Here is a 20,478-nt window from a genome sequence, read left to right as displayed (position 1 = left end):
CCCAGTTCCTTCAGTCTCTCCTCATAGGCCATGTTCTCCAAGCCCTTCACCAGCCTTGCTGCCCTTCTTTGGACCTGCTTCAGCACCTCAATGCCATTTCTGTACTGAGGTGCCCAAAACTAAACACAGAAGAGGAGATGACCCAGCAAACTACCAACCTATCAGCCCCAGTTCTGTGCAAGGGAAGATCATGGAACAGATCCTCCTGGAAGCTATGCTAAGGCAAATGGAAGGCAGGGAGGTGATACAGGAAAACCAGCATGGCTTCACCAAGGGCAGGTCCTGCCTGACCAACTGAGTGACCTTCTGTAATGACACCACTGCATCAATGGACAAGGGAAGAGCCACTGATGTCATCTATCTGAACTTCAGTAAGGCCTTTGATACAGCACCCCAAAACATCCTTATCTCCAAATTGGAGAGAGATTAATTTGATGGGTGGCCTGTTGGATGGACAAAGAACTGGCTGCAGGATAAAGTCCAGACAGTGGTGGTCAATGGCTCCGTGTCTGGATGGAGATTGGTGATGAGTGGTGTCCCCCAGGGGTCGGTGCTGGGGCCAATACTCTTTAATATCTTCATCAAAGACACTGACAGTGGGCTTGAGTGCACCCTCAGCAAGTTTGCTGATGACACAGCAAACTTGGGTGTGGCTGACACGCCAGAGAGACGGGATGCCATCCAGAGGTACCTAGACAGGCTTGAGCTGGGGGTCCAGGTGAACCTCATGAGGTTCAACATATCCAAATGCAAGGTCTTGCACCTGGGTCTGGGCAACATCCATTACCAATACAAACTGGGGGATGAAAGGATAGAGCACAGCCCTGCTGAAAAAGACCTGGGGGTACTGGTAGATGGCAAGTTGGTCATGAGACAGCAGTGTGCCCTTGCAGCCCAGAAAGCCAATCTGATCCTGGGCTGCATCAAAAGAAGCATGGCCAGCATGGTCAAGGGAGGAGATCCTGCCCCTCTGCTTTGTGCTGGTGAGGCCTCATCTGGAGTAATGTGCCCAGATGTGGTGCCTTCTGAACAGGAGAGACATAGACCTACTGGAGCATGGCCAGAGGAGGACCACAAAAATAATCCAAGGGATGGAACACCTCTCCTATGAGGACAGGCTGAGGGAGCTGGGGCTGTTCAGCCTGGAGAAGAGAAGGCTCTGGGGTGACCTCAGAGCAACCTTTCCTTGTCTAAAAAAGGGGTATAAGAAAGAATGGGACAGATCCTTTACCAGGGCCTGTGGTGACAGGACAAGAAGAAATGGTTTCAAACTAAAAGAGGGGAGGTTTAGACTGGATAATAAGGAAGATGATTTTTACAGTAAGTGTGGTGGGGCACTGGAACGGGTTGCCCAGACAAGTAGCAGATGCCCAGTCCTTGTCGACATTCAAGGCCAAGCTGAACAGGGCTCTGAGCAACCTGATGTAGCTGTATGTGCCTCTGTTCATTGTAGGGGAGTTGGAGGAGATTTGCCTTTAAAGGTCCCCTTCCAACTCAAGTGATTCTGTGACTACACAACTTGGAAAAATACTGGCCAACTTCTGAAGGCAATGCAGGGTCAGGCTCTGTCACAGCACAACATGTGGAGTCGTTTAAATACAAATATCAACATAGAAATGCCCAAAGTAAACAAAAGCAACCACATTACAGCTCCTTTAAAGGTAATGACACAGAGATCCATGCAGCATCCCACATGCAGCAGAGGGAGCTGCGCCCATGGGTGCGGGAGGAACTGGGCACCGCAGGAGGGAACCACGGCACTGTGAGCAGGACACACAGCAGCAGCCCTGGGACTGCAGTGGCACAGGTGGCACACGCCGGCACAGGGTGGCACGCAGCAGCACAGTGCAGAGGCAGCACCATCCCCTGCTTGAGGCAGCCCTGGCACCACATGGGCACAGGGAACAGAGACCTCAGCTCAGGGCAGGAGCCTGGGGCACACATGGGCAGCAAGCCTTGGGCCAAGGCACTGCACAGCCCTCTCTAGCAGGTGGTGCCAGAGGGAGCAGACAGCCGGTCTGGGGGCTGCAGCGCACAGCGCAGCACAGTGGTGGTGCAGTGGCGGTGGGTGCTGCCCTCCACCTCCCTTCAGAAAGGACAAAGGCCCCAAGGGTAGGAGGAGAGGTGAAAATGAACACAGACTGAGGCGGTACGAGGCAATTGGCACCAGATATGATTCACATCTTCCTGCCTCACGATGCCTGCACAGTATGAAGTCACGTTAAGATGGCGCCATGGAGAGCTTCATCAGGAGTGCAAAAGCAATTAAAGCCTTCTGAGAAGAAAAACAAACAGAGGGAAGAGGTGGTCCTCACAATGAGCAAAGCCAGCTGTGTAACGGTGAAGAACACACCACAGACAGAAGCAAATGCAGGGATCATGATGGGAGATGTCAGCACTGAGAAGAAAGCAGCGGCCGCAGAGGCAGCAGGAGGGAGGGGGCCTGAGGTGTGGGGCAGCTACAGAATGAGCTTCCTGTTAAAAACAAAGACACTGTTCCCTCAGGGTTAATTCCTGTATTCAGAGGCCTTTTTAAACATATGTTTTCAATTAAAAAAAAAAAAAAAAAAAAGCCTGAATCCCCAAAAGACCACGTGCAGACTCGACGGATTTGTCCTAGAGGTGTGCAGCGCTCACATCACAGGAAAAAAGGCTAAGAAGAATTGTCCAGATTTTGTCACATTATGGTGGAATCTGATGTAGCATAGTTCTGGGGCCTCTCCAGCTCCCTTTCTTCAGGCCGAAGGGTTCCATTCAGTAACATTCCAAGTGGACAACTCAGAGCACTAACCCTGATTTTAATCTCATGAGCTTTGTTTCTGGCATCCCTGAGTACTACTGATTAATCCCATGGTTACAAAACATGGTATTTCTTCATCAGAATCCACCACGCGTACAGTTTCTCATCTAATGGGGAAAATTCTGCTGTCTGATCCTTGGCAAAGGAGCACGGCATTCTCAGGATAGCAATGGCAGATCCAGGAAATCTCAGGCTGCTTTTCTGAGAAATACTCGCTGCAAAGCTTCCGTTCTGTTGACTCAGTCACGACAACCTAGATACATACACAAGTTGGCTCAAGAGGCTTTCTCAGCAGCCCGGGGCTAAGCAGTGCCTGAAGAACAAGACAAGGGCTTCCAAAAAACACCAGTGGCTTCATTCAAACTTGAAAGCGTTGTCCTCATTGCTCTGTGTGACTCATTAACACTAAAGCGGTGCTTTGGAAATAAGAAATGCCGCAGTACAGCGCAGCTCCTTCTCCCGCTGGGCCGGGGGGTTCCCACAGCTCAGCCCCACAGCTGGCAGCCCCGTGGGCAGTGAGTAGGGGATTGGCACTGCCTGCACTGCAGGGCACAGCACCAGTGTACCATGAGCTCCTCTAGGCTGCTCCACTGACTGCATCCCCATAACCCTTCCTAGAAGTGTGCCATCCTTTTAAGAGCTGAAGAGAGTCAAAGACACTGGATGAGGAAAGTACAGCACTAAGTAATCCCTCTGCACTTACTTCCCTGGCAAGTTCTGTTTTAAACCAATTTAGAGAATAAATCTACACCATACATATACACATCTGCTTCAGTTCATGTTTTGATACGCTATTAACAAAACTTCATTCCATGGAAGAACATTTTATTCAAATATCTGTGCCAACTTCCAGATTGTCGCTGTTCATTCTTCTGTTCTGGTTTCAAAATAACCAGCCAAAAATAGTTTGAGTTAAGTTAAATAGCAAGATGGCAGCAAAAATGATTGTTTGCTCATGGAAAAAGGACAAACAATGGTCCTAAGGAAGGTTTTGAAAATAATTACACTAGAATAATTGGGTTTTTCTCGAATACTAAAAAAGATAATTTCTTTTAAGTAACAGAACAGTGAAGGAAGTGGAAAAACAAAGGCTAAAAAAGAAGTTTCTCACTCAGAGCCCTGTTCCTAAGTTACCAGACTGGGACACACAACACGTTCACAAAGTCAGACCCTATGATTAGGAACAGTATTACAAAATGAATGCTCTTCTGTTGGCTCCATTTACAAATGCTGTTCTCTGCATGTGGGACAGAACAGTGCACACAAAGCAACCGCTTTAGGCACGCTCTATCTTTAGGATGCGGTGGCCATGATGAATAGCCATCAGACAAGCTCATCACAAGAACTTATTACAACCATTGTATTTATACTTTCTTGTGTGTTTACTCCTTCTTGCTAAGAAGCAAAAAATACTGCTATTAACAACTACCTGAACTTACAGTCGGTCCATACAGCTGTGGGCTCCAGGCTTAGACACCGCGAGGATGCACTCTGCTTCCTGCTATTAACGTTGACACAGAGCAGCAAAGTGAGCCTTTCGCTCTCTTTGCAGAGAACTGGAACCCAGAGTCACCCAGCAGAGCCACCCAGAATCCATTACACGTTTCAGCATGTTCAAAATCAATTTTACACAATCTCAAATCATGCACATGTTATATAAGCTGTATGTGTTATACGTTAAGTAACATTTGGCAGGATATCTTAGCTGAGTATTTCAGAATAGCTGCTAGCAAAGCATAAAGCTATCAAATAAATCTTCACAGATTACCTCTCACAATAACAAGCATGACATTTGCTGTTAAGACATTGTTTTGTGCATGCGACCGCCAGGATTGCTTGTTATAAAAACATTAGGATATTCAATCTTTAGTATTTTGTATTTTGATATCTTGGCTGGCAAGGTTAAAATGTTACAACCTAATGCTTGAAACCCTGTGGCTGTCAAAACGAAGCCCTATTGCTCAAATCTGTCAAGGGAGATTTCAAAATTAAAATCTCAGATTTCTTTGAATTAGAGTTTCAGGTTTGGCTCATTATCTTCTCTTGTGATATTTCTAATCATTGGCCATGTAAGAACAAACGATTTGGTAACAGCAAAAGGTACCAGCTGAAACCTCTCTCTCATGACCACAACATGCTTGCACGCACCATGGTGCAAGCTGCAGACCGCATGATCCCCAGCATGTGTTCCTCCAAGCCTTTTAGAGCACCACCTTGAAATATACCCAACACAGCCAAACATCACCGCCCTAAGATCCTTATTTGCAAAGGTCTGCTTAGCTTACCCACGAGTCTCGCTTTCCCTGTCACAGCTGCAATCACCAAGCATTTAAAGGGATTATCTTACTACTGACCTTAGTAATAATCTGTATGATGGGAGCACTGGAAGATAACATCTATACTGTCACTGTAATTCAGGACCTCAGTCTGCCTGTGCCTCAAGCTTCTCAACCATCCAATACTGCTGAAATGTTGGTTTGCACTCAGCAGAGAAGGGAACAAGCCCACCGCCTTCCCACATGGGAAGTGCAGAGGTACTGACAGAGGTGGGGAAGACAGCCTTGGACTAGGTACAGTCGTCCTCCCTCCAGCACCACGTGCTCAAATCAAGGCACATGTTGAATCAAGAAGCCACAACTGAACAACAAAGAACAGCAGAGCAACAAATACAGTAAATACACAGATTAGTATTTCAGGTCAAAGGCTGGGATCTTGTGGGCCTTTAGGCAAGACTCCACATGTATTTTAGAATAGAAGATCCCAGCTTGCAATCTCATCCACTCTGATGAACAATGGACGTCAGCAATATAAATTATACAAACAGGTACAAGTTTTGCTGCACAAAGAATAGATTAATTGTGATAGTTCCCTGTATGTGGCCTCAGACAAGCATGCATGTATTCATATATACAAAAGCAATTCATTGTACAGTTTCTCAGAGGAACTGATATAGTTTCATAGACGGCATATCTGTGTAATTGCATCTTTTATGCTGAAGCTGTACTAGCTTGCAACAGCAATGAGGCCAGCTCATTGTCTCTTCCTGAAAGTCTGTATCCCAAGATATTCTGCTTGTTACAGACTCCAAGGAAGCAAACTGTGACTGTAATATCTGAGCTTTCCTTATTCCTGAACATTCAACATATCAGAAAACTGTACTGCACACAGATATGAACTAATATGCTGTCCACTGCCTATATAATTTTGTTGTAAACACCACAAGGATGCTTCAGTGTTCTTATACAAGCTTATTCAGTAAAAACAGGCATGCATGCAAAAAGTGCGGTATCTCTCTGTATCTTCCTGCAAAGTCTGAAAGGGTTATAACCATTAGGGACATAATAAAGGGAAAAAAATAAACAAACATCCATGCAAGTAATTTCAGATAAGTTGTACCTACAGAAGAAGCCTGTAATGGGATCAAGTTTCAAGTGGTGGTAAGGTCTCAGGTCCTTCCTGCCTGCCCTGAGAGATAACTAGCATCAACAGGGTGGGTTGTATCTAGAACACATCTTATGCTGTTAAATCTTAAAGCTGCATACGAACACAAAGCCTACAGGATTACTGTGCAAAAAAAAAAAAAAAAATGGAATACACAAATGGAAGCTGCAGAACAGGATTGTTGAAGTGACTGTGCAAAGGTGACATGAACCCATTGCTGAGGCACAGGAACAGAAGCTGCGAGTCCCTCACATACACTGTACTCAGATTAAGGCTCTGTCACGGGCAAGTGTTTACTTCTGCTAAGGATATACCAAACTTGGATGGAAAATTCAGCTCTTCTGAAAAAGTTCCCATCCATGATCAGAAGTTGAAACATCTATCTCAAGAAGTCATCAACTATCTCAAAAAGAGAGATCTGTTTATAACAAATTCACTTTTCAGGAATATTAAAAGATAGCATAGCATTTGTAATGAAATAAATATACACTGTGGCAAGAGAAACAGTAAGTAGCAGGAGACAGAGCAGACCACTTGCCAGTGCGTCCAAGTCAGCTGTTCAGCAGCAACCACACCATCTGTGGAGGTGCGTCCACAGGAATGCCTCCTTCTCTCCCATGCATTCAGTAATAGTACGTTTTTTTTTTCTTATTTAGGGGATTTTAACAGATGTAAGTATCATAGGTCTTGTAGCGTGAGAATTGTGTGTATAATAGTTTAATCTGTTAAAGTCTGGGGGATTATCATTTGTAGAATTTGAAATTCTAGGGAGTTAAATGTTAATTCTAAAGGACTGAATGTTTAATTTAGCTTTCTTTCTTTTTTCTTTTTCTTTTTTTTTTTTTTCCCAGTTCAAAATACCAGAACTTCAATTGAGAAAAACAGTTTTGAACAAGGAGAAGTTAAAGGCACAGCAGCAAGAAGATAAGAAGATATCTTGCAGTAAACAGCTAAAAAAAGCAGTGCTGAAGGAGTACAAAATACAGAGAACGACTGAAAATGAGAGAAAGGGAAGGAAGCAAGAAGCCAACACAAACCTCCCTCTTCCAAAATGCAGATAGGTCAATAACATGTACATAACATATCCTCTCATTAAAAATATGGCAACTATGAGCCAAACTGCTGATTCAAGAGTCAGGATGCACAAAGATGATTACCAGCTGTCTGCGAGACAGGAAATCAGTACACATAAAACTAGATACAAAATAAGCATGGGAAAAAATAGCAAAAATTTTCTACTTCATGTAACTTAAGGAAATATTTGGCAGATGTTGGCTCTGTTCAAGTTAGTGCACATTGCCCCAGCAGTGCTCATCTATCTGAATTGGTTGCCAAAGGGGAAAGCAGCAGGCTGCTTGTATTGCTTGATGTTCTCACAGGGAAAACCAAAATGAAGAATGAAGAAAAGCTACATCCTTTGCCTTACCACTGACACATTTCTTTGGCTTAAAAAGATAAAAAATTAAAAAATAAAAAATCCCCCACAACTCTGAAAGTGAAGCTTCACAGGAATAAGCACAGTACATTCATTACTTCACAGCTGTTCAAAGGAATAGGGTAATTTCATCCAAAGTAACCACACTCATCCTGGAAACACAGGAAAATTTAAAAGCAGTGCTACCAGATTGGGACCTCACAAGGAATTATTTCCCCTGCTAATGAGCTGTTGCCAGCCCAACCATGTCCAATGTTATATAGGATTGTCCTACAACATTTTGTCGATGTCCAGGTAAAACAGTTGCCTGGCTTTTGGGTTCATTCTTGCTGTGTTCTGACAAGTTCTCAGAAACAAGAAATTCTCTTGTTTTAACAGAATTTCTAAGGTATGGATTGAACAGGCTTTTTTCACTGAAATCTTCTCTGCTTAAAACTTCTTCATTATCATTTTCTTCATTTTTAATTGAGATCTGTTGCGAATCAGATAAGTCATCTTCCAGCATTTTGATAGGTTGAAGTTTCTTGGCCGGTATCAAAGTTGAATGTATTTGACTTCTGAAATCTTGATCAGTGATTATATAAGGCATGGATGGTGAAAGGTGCTTAGCAACTTCCTGTTCTTCATTATCGTGTATCTTTTTATCACTATTTAGCAGAGTTATTTTGTATTCAGAGATATTCTGTGCCTCATTTGTATTAATGTCAGTACTTCCAGAAATGCGTTTTTCACGATTCATTAGTAGTGATCCTTCATGTTCTACTTCAGGAAAACAGTCTTCCAAAATACTTATGTTTTCCAGGCCTCTGGTTTTATCCTCGCATGCCACCCCCTTTGAAAATGAATTATTCTGTCAGTATAATGACATGAATTTGAAAGTTACATACAGATAGATAAATCATCAGAAGACTAATATATGAAATATTGCTGGTTAAAGTGCATTCCAGCACATGCAGTTAAATGTGAACCTGTATTTTAAAAAAGACATTATTCTATCCATTTTCTAAATACTTTCACTTCATGCTCTGAATGATGGAAGCATGCACTGCTTCCATCTGGTCCACTCTAACCAACTAGCTTATGGACAAAATTTAAAATTCATAGATTACACTTTCTATGGAATCTTGATCAACTCCATCCAAATATGAACTATAAAAGTATAAAAACATCAGTAAGGATATATGTAAACAATTTAAAAGATTGAAATATTAGTACAATAACATAGCTCTGGATCATCAACTTTGATTTTATGCTGCACTATATTTTTTGTGGAGAACAGAGGAAATAGCAAGATGTGGTGATTTAAGTCAGTGGTTATAGTTAGAAAACGACTGTCACAAGTACTTGTCTTCTGCCCCTTTGATGCCCTCTTTAATAAACAAAATTGCATCTGTTACCATAGATGCATCAAGAGGCCACTGCACTGCAACGCTCTCTGCAGGATTGGGTACATCAGGCCAGCAAACCTTTTTAAACCTGTTATTGAAAAAGGATGTTTAGTTAAATGTTGAAAAAAAAATAGATTCTTTTTAAATCTTGTGTTACAGAGACACTGCAGAATTAATTGTTAATGCACAGCAGTCAATTTTCTGATTACACAATACACTAAATAATAGCATGCCAAAATAAGGCCATACACAAAAACTGCTATGGTTATGTTTCTGGTAGTTCTTCAGAAAAAAAATGCCAAATCTAGTAAACTTCATTCTACTGAAAGTGTCCAAAGCAGTATACCACACAATTATTGTGGTATACTGCTTTATTTTAACAGCAGATAAATCGCTTTAAGTGAAGCAGTACCTTATAGTCCTCTCATGGAATGGTAGACAGGAAAGGAAGTAGTTAATTCATATTATGTTTAAGTGAATCAAAACTTGGCCAGAGCTTGACTTTTCACATCACAACTTGATCCACACAAGAATATGAACACTAAACTACATCTCAAAGTGTTCTCTGGGATGAAATTATAGTTTCTTTCATGAAAAAATCAGAATAAACAATACAATTGAAGATGTGAAACTGTTGGAAATCACACTTATCGTGTCAACTACACTTATATACTATGTTTATCTATCTATCTATCTATCTATCAACTTATATCTCTCTAGAAGTTTTCATAGCTTAGAACCTTCCAAAAGAGTTGTTACTGTTAAGCTTATTATTAAGCACTGTCCAAACAACCCAGGCTAAAGAAAAACACATTTTTAACCTTAGCAAGTCCTCACAGCCATCTCTGGGATATTGTACCCTTGACTTCTGAGGAATCTGAAATCTGGCTGGGGTCATCTCTAACAGTAGACAGAAGAATTACAGACCATATAAAATATGGATTCAAACCCATGGATCAAGTGTACAAATGCTTTCATGTGATGAATTTTTATAGTTTTTTTTTACAGTGCAAGGGAAGTAAATATAAACTAAGCAAAGTAATACTAGCATAGCTATGATCAGCAATACCGCTTATGTAAAACATGTTCCAGTGATGTGCTTGCAGACATATTGAGAGTGTATGGGAAGTTTTCTTTTAGCTTTATTTAGCATTATTATTTCAACATCTGAATTAAATTATACTTTTCTCACGTGACAGACCACAGAACTGCAACTAGCATGTAGCATTTTCCATAAACTGATACAGAGAGTGTCAAATCCATCTCTTTCTCTTCTATTTTTTAACTGCACTTTCTGAAGTTTTTAACTGAAGATTTACTTTTGGTCTATAGCGTATTAACTGGAGTTACAAGATATTCTGTATGCTTCATTATTTGTTACTCCGTCTGCCAGCTATACTTTCCTGATTTGACACTGGTATGAAAACTGACACAGAAGCATTTTGAAAATAAATTAAAAAATCCTTTTTATAATTTAAAATATATTGACTAGATTCAAATTTAGAAGATGAAAAATGTACTTACAGGTGTTTTTTCATAATGCACGTTATCCAAAGGCCTAACAGAAACAACATGCTTAATCCAACTGGTATTGCAATGAAAATAACGTCTTCTTTATCTTTAGAGGAAAAAACAGATGGTTATCATTTCTTCCTGTATTTCAATAAGGCAGCTGATTTTCTACATCAAAGTCACCTAATTAGCAGCACTGTAAAGACATTTGCCAAAATTAATCAAAATTACTCAGAATACTGAATAGTACCCCTTGTAAAACGTGTGAAAAGTTGAGCATTTTTCCTCCAGCTACTAAGACAGAAAAAAAAAGAAAAAAAGTAGCACCACACAATAGTCCAGACTGGAGTAGACATCTCCAGCTGTCCCTGTCCAACACAGAAATCAGAATCAGGTTGTTTTGTGTCCTGTGCTAGTGCCAACTACTGACTGCCACCCAGGATGAAAAGCCTAACACCTTTCTGGGTACTTGTTGATTTCAAGTCGCCTAAAACCACTATATAGTGACACTGCCACTGGTTGCTACTGAATAAATTTTACATACAGTGCCAGAGATGGGTTTTAAATATTCTTAAAATGTAGTTATTCTAATGACTGAAACATACTATGCAGATTTCTGTGCTAGTTTCCAAGTACCTACCAGAGGCAGGTACAGATAGCAACAGAGATCAGACTTTAGCACAGCCTAACCTATCTTGTATGTGAGTGACAAACCACCAGAAGAATTTACAGGCAGAAAATAAAATTAGCTTCACACCTCATACCTTATTCAATGGCAACTACTGTACTTTCTCATATTTCAGTTCACACACATACGCATATATGCATTTCACTGTGACTATATGCAGCTATATATATTTATACACACACACCCATACACGTATATAAATGTATACACACATGTATGTATGGAAAACATTCCTCCAGAAGCAGAAAAGAGAAAGCATCTGATTTTCTGCTTGCAATCATCTTACCAATCCCCATAGTAAAAATGTTACTCAGTACACAGCTATAGTATCTTGGATGGAAGTATCTGCTTTCTGATCAACTGTAAGGCACTCCATCCCATAACTGATGGCATAGAAATAACATGTTGATCCCACAAAAAAATACAGTATTCCACAGCTTTACTGACAGCAAAAAAAAAAAAAAACACACCATGGTCTTTTGACTTCCTGTCTACTCTATAGAGACTTTAAGTCTGTAAGGATTTCCAGTGAAATCAAGTTAAATTCAACCCATGTTTATCATTCTTACTTGCTTTAATATCCATTTTAAAAAGTTACTGTAACAAACATCTAAACAAGAAGAATCCTGTATTTACTACCCCCAAAACTTTTTTCAAAACAGTAGTGACTAACTTTGGGAACTACTTACTGAATTTCAAAGTCTTGAATGTTTTTGGCTCTCCACTGGTTCCACCAGCTCTGTTGCTTGCCATGATATAGACAGTGTATTGTGTATTAGCCTGTAAAGACTTCAGTGTGTACTGTAGCACATCAGAGTTCACTGTTTCATCTTTTAAGGAAAATATTTATGTCAGTAAACACACAAAATAGCATTTTTGTTGTATTTCCATAAGCTCTAAGGCTTCCATAAGGCTAAGAAATTAAAATGTTAAAACAGCTGGTAAAATTTGTGTTTCTGCAGCTCATAAAATTTGACTATATTTCTAACAATGCAGCTAGACACCGATCATCCAAATGAATGCAATCTTCTGGCCTTGAATACCACCCCCCATAAAATCAGAGCAAATGAGCAAATTAGCAAAAAGCAACATTTTTTTTTCCCTTGTCAATTACTGGAATTAATATGGTTATGTTTTACTTTATAAGTATTTTAGACAAGGCTCATATCCTAACATCCTATGTCTACAGACTGATAAAGAATACGTTCACAACATGGAATTAAAACCTTTTCTGGTGAATTTAGTCTATGCCAGTATGTTGTTACTCAGCCAAATTAAGAACCACTGGGGTAACAGATATGTTGCAACATATCCTGAGAAATAAACAAAATACACTTCCCCTAAATCAAGATGGGGAAAATGAAATCCTGGAGTTAAAAGGCCATCAGTGAAATCACCTTGGCACAAACTCAGAGTTCTATTTTCAGATGTTACAAACAGATGTGACAACAGAAAAGCCTAAAAAAATTACAGTAGAGCTGGGTTTTGCCTTTTAAAACTAACTTCCATGAGCTGCTATTTAAATCTGTTTTTCTTAAGAAGCTAATCTGAATCCCTAGAATAGACATGGTCTGTTTCACATGAGAAGCTTTCCAGTTCCTTACATTATGCTTTGGTTACAGCTGGATGTGGGAGAATGACCCCACACAAAACGTTCAGTAACTAACATGGCATAACTCATTCAGAAACTAACATGCCAAGAAGGATTGTACATAGAAGGCTCAATCTGACAGAAACAGCTTCTTTCTAATTTACAAATCGTCTAAAATACTTTTGCCTTGGCTCTGAACTGGTTATCCAGAAGCAACTGAAGACATGCCACGATATATTAGTTTGAGATTCTTTAAAAAAATATTATGTTAGGGTTAGGTATCTGCTAACAGCAATGTCTGAAACAAAGAAGGAAAAGAACCATTTCTAAAATACTGAGTGATACAACAGTACTCTTAAACCAAGCAGGAAGAAGAAAATTAAGTCACAGTAACACTCCTCATAAAAGATTTTACAGAAATTAATGGTATAAGTCTCAAACAGATAGAATTATATTGATAACTTGCATGGATACTATCATGATACGTGAAACCAGGAACATAATCAAAAAGTTATGCTGGCAGCCTACAGAGCAGGAAAGCTGTATCAACCACAGAACATTAAGCACATTTGAAGAAATTAATCTAAAATATTATGTCCAAAGAAATAATTTCTTGGCAGCTTATTTTAGCTCTGTGACTATCATTTACTGTTTCGCTTTTATTATAAAAATAGTTTTAATAGAAAATTTCCACCATATTGTTCCAGAAGCTGAGGGCTTGGGAAAGGCATCCTTCCAAGGACATGCATGGAACTTACAAACTCATTGAAATCTCATGAACTTCAAATTCATGAATTTGCACAGGATCTATGCCTCATTAATGTATTCCAACTGCACTTTACCTTCTCTACCTTTGTTGTGATTTCTTTCAACTGGCTTCTAATATGTCATCCATAGAGACATTTAAGATGAAAAAAGACTAGTACTTATGCATGAGTGGAAAACGATAAGTGTACAGCAAATAACAGTTTCTGATTTGGCATAAACTTGCAAAAATTTGTATTTATTTATGGAGAACAAGTTGCAAAAACCCTCTAGTACATGAGCTGCTATTCATTGTACTCTGAGAAAGAGAAAAGGAATGATAATGCTGCCACATTCTGACTAAATTAACACTGAGATCCATCATATTTGCACCCCCTGAATGAAGCACAAAGGACAATGTGGTTAACACTCCTGGCTGCACCACAAAGGGTAGTACATTAAGAGTAAAAAATAATTTTAAAAAAAGTATTAACATCAAGCAAAGCTATACAAAGTAAGTTCAGAACAGATAAAGAAACAGAGCAAGACTACACATGCCGTACTAAAGCAAGGAGCATTCATTGGCATACTTCATTTCAGTTAAATCTAAAAATAATCCCTGATTTTTATGTAAGCCATATTTAATATCAGTATTTTCAGACATAGTTATGTCATATAAAAACGAAGTATGCTATTAATTACAGAGAGCAGATTGCCATAACCCAGTCAAAAGCTCTGATGTTTGATGTATACTTACTCAACTCTTTTCCACCTTCAGGTTTATAAAATATTGTGTAGTTACTAATAAAGCCATTTCTTTTATCCTTTGAAATCTCATTCCATTTTATTGTAACTTCATTTTTGCCTGGAAAACCCGTATCAGCCACAGGGCCTTCTGATGGCTCTGCGTCGGAACATTGTAAATTAGAAAAAGAAGTGAATTAGTCCATCTGTCAATATTATCCACATGTTACTTCACACATACCAATACAACTAACTAATGTAAATGTCTTATGAGTGCTCTGATAAAGCCCCTAACTTTTCTCACTCCCTCCAGTGTGTAACTTCTGATAATATATCCTCATACCTATTTTGATCTTTGCATATTTCTTAGTGTTACTGCATCCATATATCTCAAGACCATTAAAAGACTCCTTCCTCACAACACTGTAGAGGGGTAACTCATAATTCTGAAGCGAGTGCTTACTGCGCTTCAGTTTTTATAAAAGTAATCTCTGTCAACATTTAATACTATCACAGCATTCAAATCCAAGTTGTGCTAGTAAGTGCTACTCTATCACAAGCAGTCCGTTACCTTTTTCTAGTAATTAATGTTTAATCCTGCATTGTACGATGCGTGCACGCACACTTACATAGGTCTATATACACAAACAAGAGAAAATTTTCTCCACAAATCTTTAAATTATCAGTAAACTACACTCTTGCAGCTGGCTGTATAAATCACCATATTCAAATTAAACTTCTACAAATAAAAAAATCTTCACATACATACACCCAATTTCATCTGCAGTTTCTATTCAGCTACAAATGTCATTGCATATCATTTTTTTATATGCAGAACATCGCATATACTATTACAATATAAAGCTTAACAAGAAGCATGATTTTCAAACTATTATTTTAATCTGTGAGTAGAACGCCTCATACACAAGCAAAAGTAGCACAGTCAATTGCATCATTAAAATCAAGCCTAAATATATATCTAAATGCAGCTGCAACATTTAAGAGAAACCCACAACTGTTCCACATTTGTAGCTGTACATTTCCCAAGTACTCTGTATACAGTACATAAAATTTACAACAAATTAGTGGATTCACACAGCACTGTACTATTTTCTTCATCATCTACTTCTCATCCTCAGTAACGCCAGTACCAAATTTCACAAATAAAATACACCCTAAGAGAGAGACTACCTTTCACAACGTTATTGGTTTTAAAAACATACCTTTTTCTTGAACATAAGTTTGTATGGAATATGGAGCTGCTACTTTATTTTCATAGATAGGATACACTGACATGTTGTAGCATACAAATAATTTAAAGTTTTCTGCAAAGAAAGAAAGGAACATTTGCATAGAATTCCTCACATAAGATTTATACAACTAAAGGAGACTCAATCACGGTGTCTTCCTAGGTGAATAGTAAATACATATATATAGTTTTGCAAGTACAGAATATATTTATTATTTCAAGTATTTGTTATAACATTTAACAGAAAGAATTCTATTTTGTAAGAGTACCGGCATTCTGAGTCATTTTTCACAGGAAACAGTTTGAATGAGTAATTATTCTTCAGCTTCATATAGTCTCCATACATGAAGCCACTTATTCATCTCTAATAGTTTGAGATTTTGGCAGAAGGTTTTATTTTCACGTAATGATTCTAAAATGATAATTTCAGGAACATTTTCAATTTCATACAGAAGGTTTACTGCTCCACAGAAAGCAGCTTAGTTTTCTGAGCCCCAGCTAGTAACTGTATGTTGATCGTCCAGTTATGCTGACTGTAGATACATATCTAAGCAACCTCACCCACAGCACAACTGTACAAACGAAATCTCTGCACTGGACTTTTATATGCTTCAAAACATAGTTCAAGTCTTAGGAAAGTCTTAGGGAAGCATCTCTGCTTGGAGATTGTCTCCTTTGGAGTACTTGGTGAGCTCTAATCCTCAGAAAGGGGTAAGCAATACCTTCCTTATTACTGTATTGTTACTGCTACCTTTCTTGGGTTTTTTTGCTCTAGATTACTCTGCTAGGTATACTGTGCATCTGTCACACACCAGAAGACCATGAAAACATAGTATCTGTAGCCTAACGTTATACAGGAACAAAGACCATCTTAGGTCAAAATTTGAGGATAAAATTGCTGTTGAACTACATGCACCAATTTCAATAAAGCATAAAATAAGGTTGTTATTATTTTGTCTGTATAAAACTGCATGAATCAAATCCTTTAATTGTACAAAATCTTTCAAATAACACTACTCCTATGCTCTATGTGCCCAGTGTGATACAATTTGAGGTACGGTGGTCTGGATCAGGATCAAGAATGAAACTCTCAGAGACAATATGAAAGCAGATGCCCAATTCCAGTTAACTCTATCTAAAAGCCAATGAAAGTTAGATATTTTGTTCTTTAACTTTTTTTTTCAAGCATATATGTTAACACAGACATGAAAGGGATCAACTTGACAGAAAGCAGAACAATAATGTCAATGTTAATTTCAAAACAGCTGCTTGCAAATTCAACCTCATTTGTTCTTTCTCATCTACATACAAATAAATACACTTAAGTATCTACATGTACATATGAACATATATGTATGTGTCCATTATTATAGCTGTAACTTGTAAATGAACGTACTTTTGTTAGTTTTCCACTTTGTAGAATTTGATATATACTGCCATGATCTACTAAAAGGATCTGTCTCCATTTCCTCATACCACTCAACTACATACTCAGTTACTTCTGGTTTAGAGACTGTCCATTCCAGAATCATTTCTTCCTCTGTTGTAAAGGTTCTCACCGCTTCAATAATTTGAGAAGCTAAAAATGTAACAGAATGTCATCAATTCTATCTTTGTAAAAACTGTGGCATGAGAACAATTCAGTCATAGCAAACTGAGATTGCTTCTTTAGAGAAGTATGAGGCTTACCCAAGGTTAAGAAAAAGTTACTTTACAGCTACATACACACATATCATACCTTGAAACGAAGCATATAAGAACTACAACATTAAAAAAGAGAGAAGGACCGATATTCAAGACAGTACATAAAGAGATATACACAGAATCAAAGACCATTTCTCTTGTACAATCTAAATTTCACAGCTTATTGATTACAGTTAGTGCAGATAAGCAAGTTTTTGTTGGGGCATCAAATGGCAATAGGAAAACAAGTAAAGCAAGTCAGCAGGATTGTTAAGTGACAGTGAAGCAAAAGTCGACTACCAATCTGTAGAACAAAATTAATGGAAACCTGGCTGAAAACTTTATCTAGGAAAGCAAAAGGGGGAAAAAAAGACCTGGCAACACAAAGTTAAAATGTAACTATATTGAAAGAAGAAATATAGCACAGTAAAAACAAATGTTTACAGAGGAATATGGAAGTGGACAGAGAGGCAGTCAGCAACCTCCAGGACATGGTGACATCGTGTCTGCACATCCAATTTTTCTGATTAGACTGGAATTTAATTATGCAATTCCAGAGAAGTGCTTCTACAACTGATGTAGGAGAAGTGATTCATCAGTGGGTCAACTGCAACCTTTCTCCCAGAACATGGGTAGCCAGCAGGATATTGCAATACAAGGCTAACAGAGATATCTGAATTAAGCATAAGAGCTCAAGAACAATGTGCATGGAAGCGTGCAGAGTGGGGTATATATAAAACAAGCATGTTTCTCTCTCCACTTCTGTTAGGGACTTCTGTTAAAATGGGAATCACATCAAACATGGTGCAATAATGCCCTGAGGTAACCAATTCTATGGTCTGGGAGATGGGTGAGGTGTAACTTGATGATGCTATAAATTTATTTGGGAGAATCAGGATTTGAACAAAAACAAAGTAGTGCAACAGAAATAGTGATGCATCAGAAAATGCTGGTATTTTAACAATGATATGTTAAAACAAAAGTCCCAACAATAATCTTCTGCAAAAGAAACATGGTATCTGATAGCTAAATACAACAAGAGAAACATTTTATTGTTCCAGTAAAAATTAACAGAATACACAGTCTTACCTATAATACAGTTCTACATATATTTCGAAGACAAAAGTCCTTAGCACAATTTTGCTTCCACTACAATAGAACTTACACAGATGTCAAGAATATCATTCACTTGTAATGAGAAAAATATACCATAATATTAAAAAATCTTACATTTTTCATCAGTGGATGGAATCCTCAAAATAGCTGCAGGAGAATTTCCAGCAGAATTATAGGCAGTAACAGATATTATATATGCCTCTTCATTTAAAAGTAAAGTAATTTTCTTATCAGAAGTGAAGTTTGTCATTTGAAGTGCAGTATTATTTTCTGGAAAATGCTGTATTTTGTAGCCTAGAATTCTCCCATGGGGTGGACAGTTGCTTAACAGCTATTAAAAGAATATATTAGTAAGTTTTTCACACTGTTATCTTTATAATCAAAATTATATTCTGTATTAAAGAGCATAAAATCTCTATAAATAAAAAATACACATGCTAAAAAATATGGTGAAGGGTAGTTAGGGGGATGTTTCAGTTATTAGAATGCAAACATACGCTAGCTCACAAGCAGTTCATCGTCTTGCTTCTCAATACAGATTCCTTAGAATATCTCACTACTTCAAAACAGCAGCCCTGGAAACAATTAGTATGTTTTATTTTCAGAAAGATACTGATAATCTTTTCTTTAAAATATTTTCCAGTGATATTTTGCTCTAAGAAGATACATTAGGAGATCACAAAAGAGAGTAACTCTTGAAAACATCTATCAAAAGTGATCTCACAAAACTGTACCTGAAATCATCAGAAAACCCAAAAATTACACAGCAGCATTAGCTGAGAGAAAACTACAACATAAGCCTAGTCATTTTTTTCAGTAATTTTATTACATAAATGTTTAGTTTTACTGAAAGACTATTAAATTTAAATGTAAACGTAAACACAACATTAGTAAACTGCATTATTTAAGATCAGTTGCGAGGATTTTCAATCAGATCTTCCAGTGATCTGAACACAATGAAACCCTCTTTTTCAACACTTACTACAAAGCTCTATTAATCTACCCCTCACTTAACCAAAGCCTTTTCACTTCTGATTTTGTTCAAGGAGGGTGTTGTTGTTGTTCATTTGCTTTTCTGATTACAACAAAAGAGTGTATTTACCTTCCACATAAGATACACAGATCTGTTCCCAGCTGGGGATGAAGACGCAATCACTCTCCACAAATCCACTTTTTCTGAGGGAGCTATTAAAAACAACAACAAAAATCCTGAAATCTGTTGTTATAACTGGTCAAAGGGATGCTTCGTACCATATGATGTTGTGCTCAGCAAAAAAATCTGGGGAGAAAACAAAGGGGCGGATGCTCAGAATGATGGCATCTGTCCTCCCTCACCTTGAGTACAGTGCACAGGTTTGGGCACCATATATAAGACAAAGCTATCAGAGAATATCCAAGGGAGGACTACAAAGAGGTGGAAGGGTCTAGAGAAGATGTATGAGGAGTAGCTGAGGCCTCAGGGTTAGCTCAGCCCAGAGCAGAGGAACTGAGGACAGGCCCCATGGTGGCTGCAGCTCCTCAGAGGGAGTGGAGGGTAGAGCTGAGCTCTGTTTCCTTGGGACACTGACAGGAATAGTGTAGAGCTGCATCAAGGGAGGATCAGGTTTGGTGTTAGGTTCTTCACCAGAGGGTGGTCAGGCCTTGAACAGAGTCCTCAGGGCAGTGGTCATGGTCCCAAGCTGCTGGACATAAAGGAGCGTTTGGACAAAGCTCTGAGATGTAGGATTTGGGTGGTCCTTTGTGGGACCAGGAGTTGAATTCAACAATCTCTTGTAAAGGACCAACAAAAAACACTACCTATCTGTAGTGTGCTTGGTATGTCTCTAACACTTGCAGTGTAAGGCTGTTGGGATGACAACAAACTAAAGGCTGACAACAACAAAGGATGGGATCCCGTTCTCGCACAGGACAGCTTTGCTTTGCTGACAAACAAGCCTACCTTTCCCACAAGAATGTTTTTGTCAGAAATTTATTTTTAACAAATTTGTCATCACAAACTCACTTGTTTACAGCCTTGGGATGGTGCACCAGCAAACCTAGCACACATAAAAGGATGTCTGAGTACAAAGCCTGGACATGTGCTCAGC

The 20,478-nt window shown here is 38.8% G+C and overlaps 1 protein-coding gene across 4 annotated transcripts in view; it reads right to left on the bottom strand.

Annotated features, from left to right (window-relative positions):
- Positions 1-2,501: 2,501 nt before the first annotated feature.
- Positions 2,502-20,478, bottom strand: part of IL31RA (interleukin 31 receptor A) — a 37,840-nt gene continuing 19,863 nt past the window's right edge. For 2 of the 4 annotated variants that reach the window (XM_004937245.5, XM_040656152.2), the window contains 9 exons: positions 19,494-19,576; positions 18,506-18,722; positions 16,989-17,171; positions 15,567-15,668; positions 14,357-14,503; positions 11,954-12,094; positions 10,589-10,682; positions 9,074-9,152; positions 2,502-8,526 (listed from right to left, as the gene is read on the bottom strand). In XM_004937245.5, the coding sequence (XP_004937302.1) occupies positions 7,897-8,526; positions 9,074-9,152; positions 10,589-10,682; positions 11,954-12,094; positions 14,357-14,503; positions 15,567-15,668; positions 16,989-17,171; positions 18,506-18,722; positions 19,494-19,576 (1,676 nt within the window). In that variant the 3' untranslated portion in view covers positions 2,502-7,896. Of the gene's footprint in view, positions 8,527-9,073; positions 9,153-9,444; positions 9,650-10,588; positions 10,683-11,953; positions 12,095-14,356; positions 14,504-15,566; positions 15,669-16,988; positions 17,172-18,505; positions 18,723-19,493; positions 19,577-20,478 lie in introns of those variants that run through there. The other 2 variants (XM_004937246.5, XM_040656153.2) reach the window with 2 other exon arrangements.

This window comes from Gallus gallus, chromosome Z (genome assembly GCF_016699485.2).
Source record: "Gallus gallus isolate bGalGal1 chromosome Z, bGalGal1.mat.broiler.GRCg7b, whole genome shotgun sequence".
NCBI classification, from domain to species: domain Eukaryota; kingdom Metazoa; phylum Chordata; class Aves; order Galliformes; family Phasianidae; genus Gallus; species Gallus gallus.
Note: the sequence above shows the minus strand (reverse complement) of the source record. Positions and strands in the feature narration are given on the sequence as shown.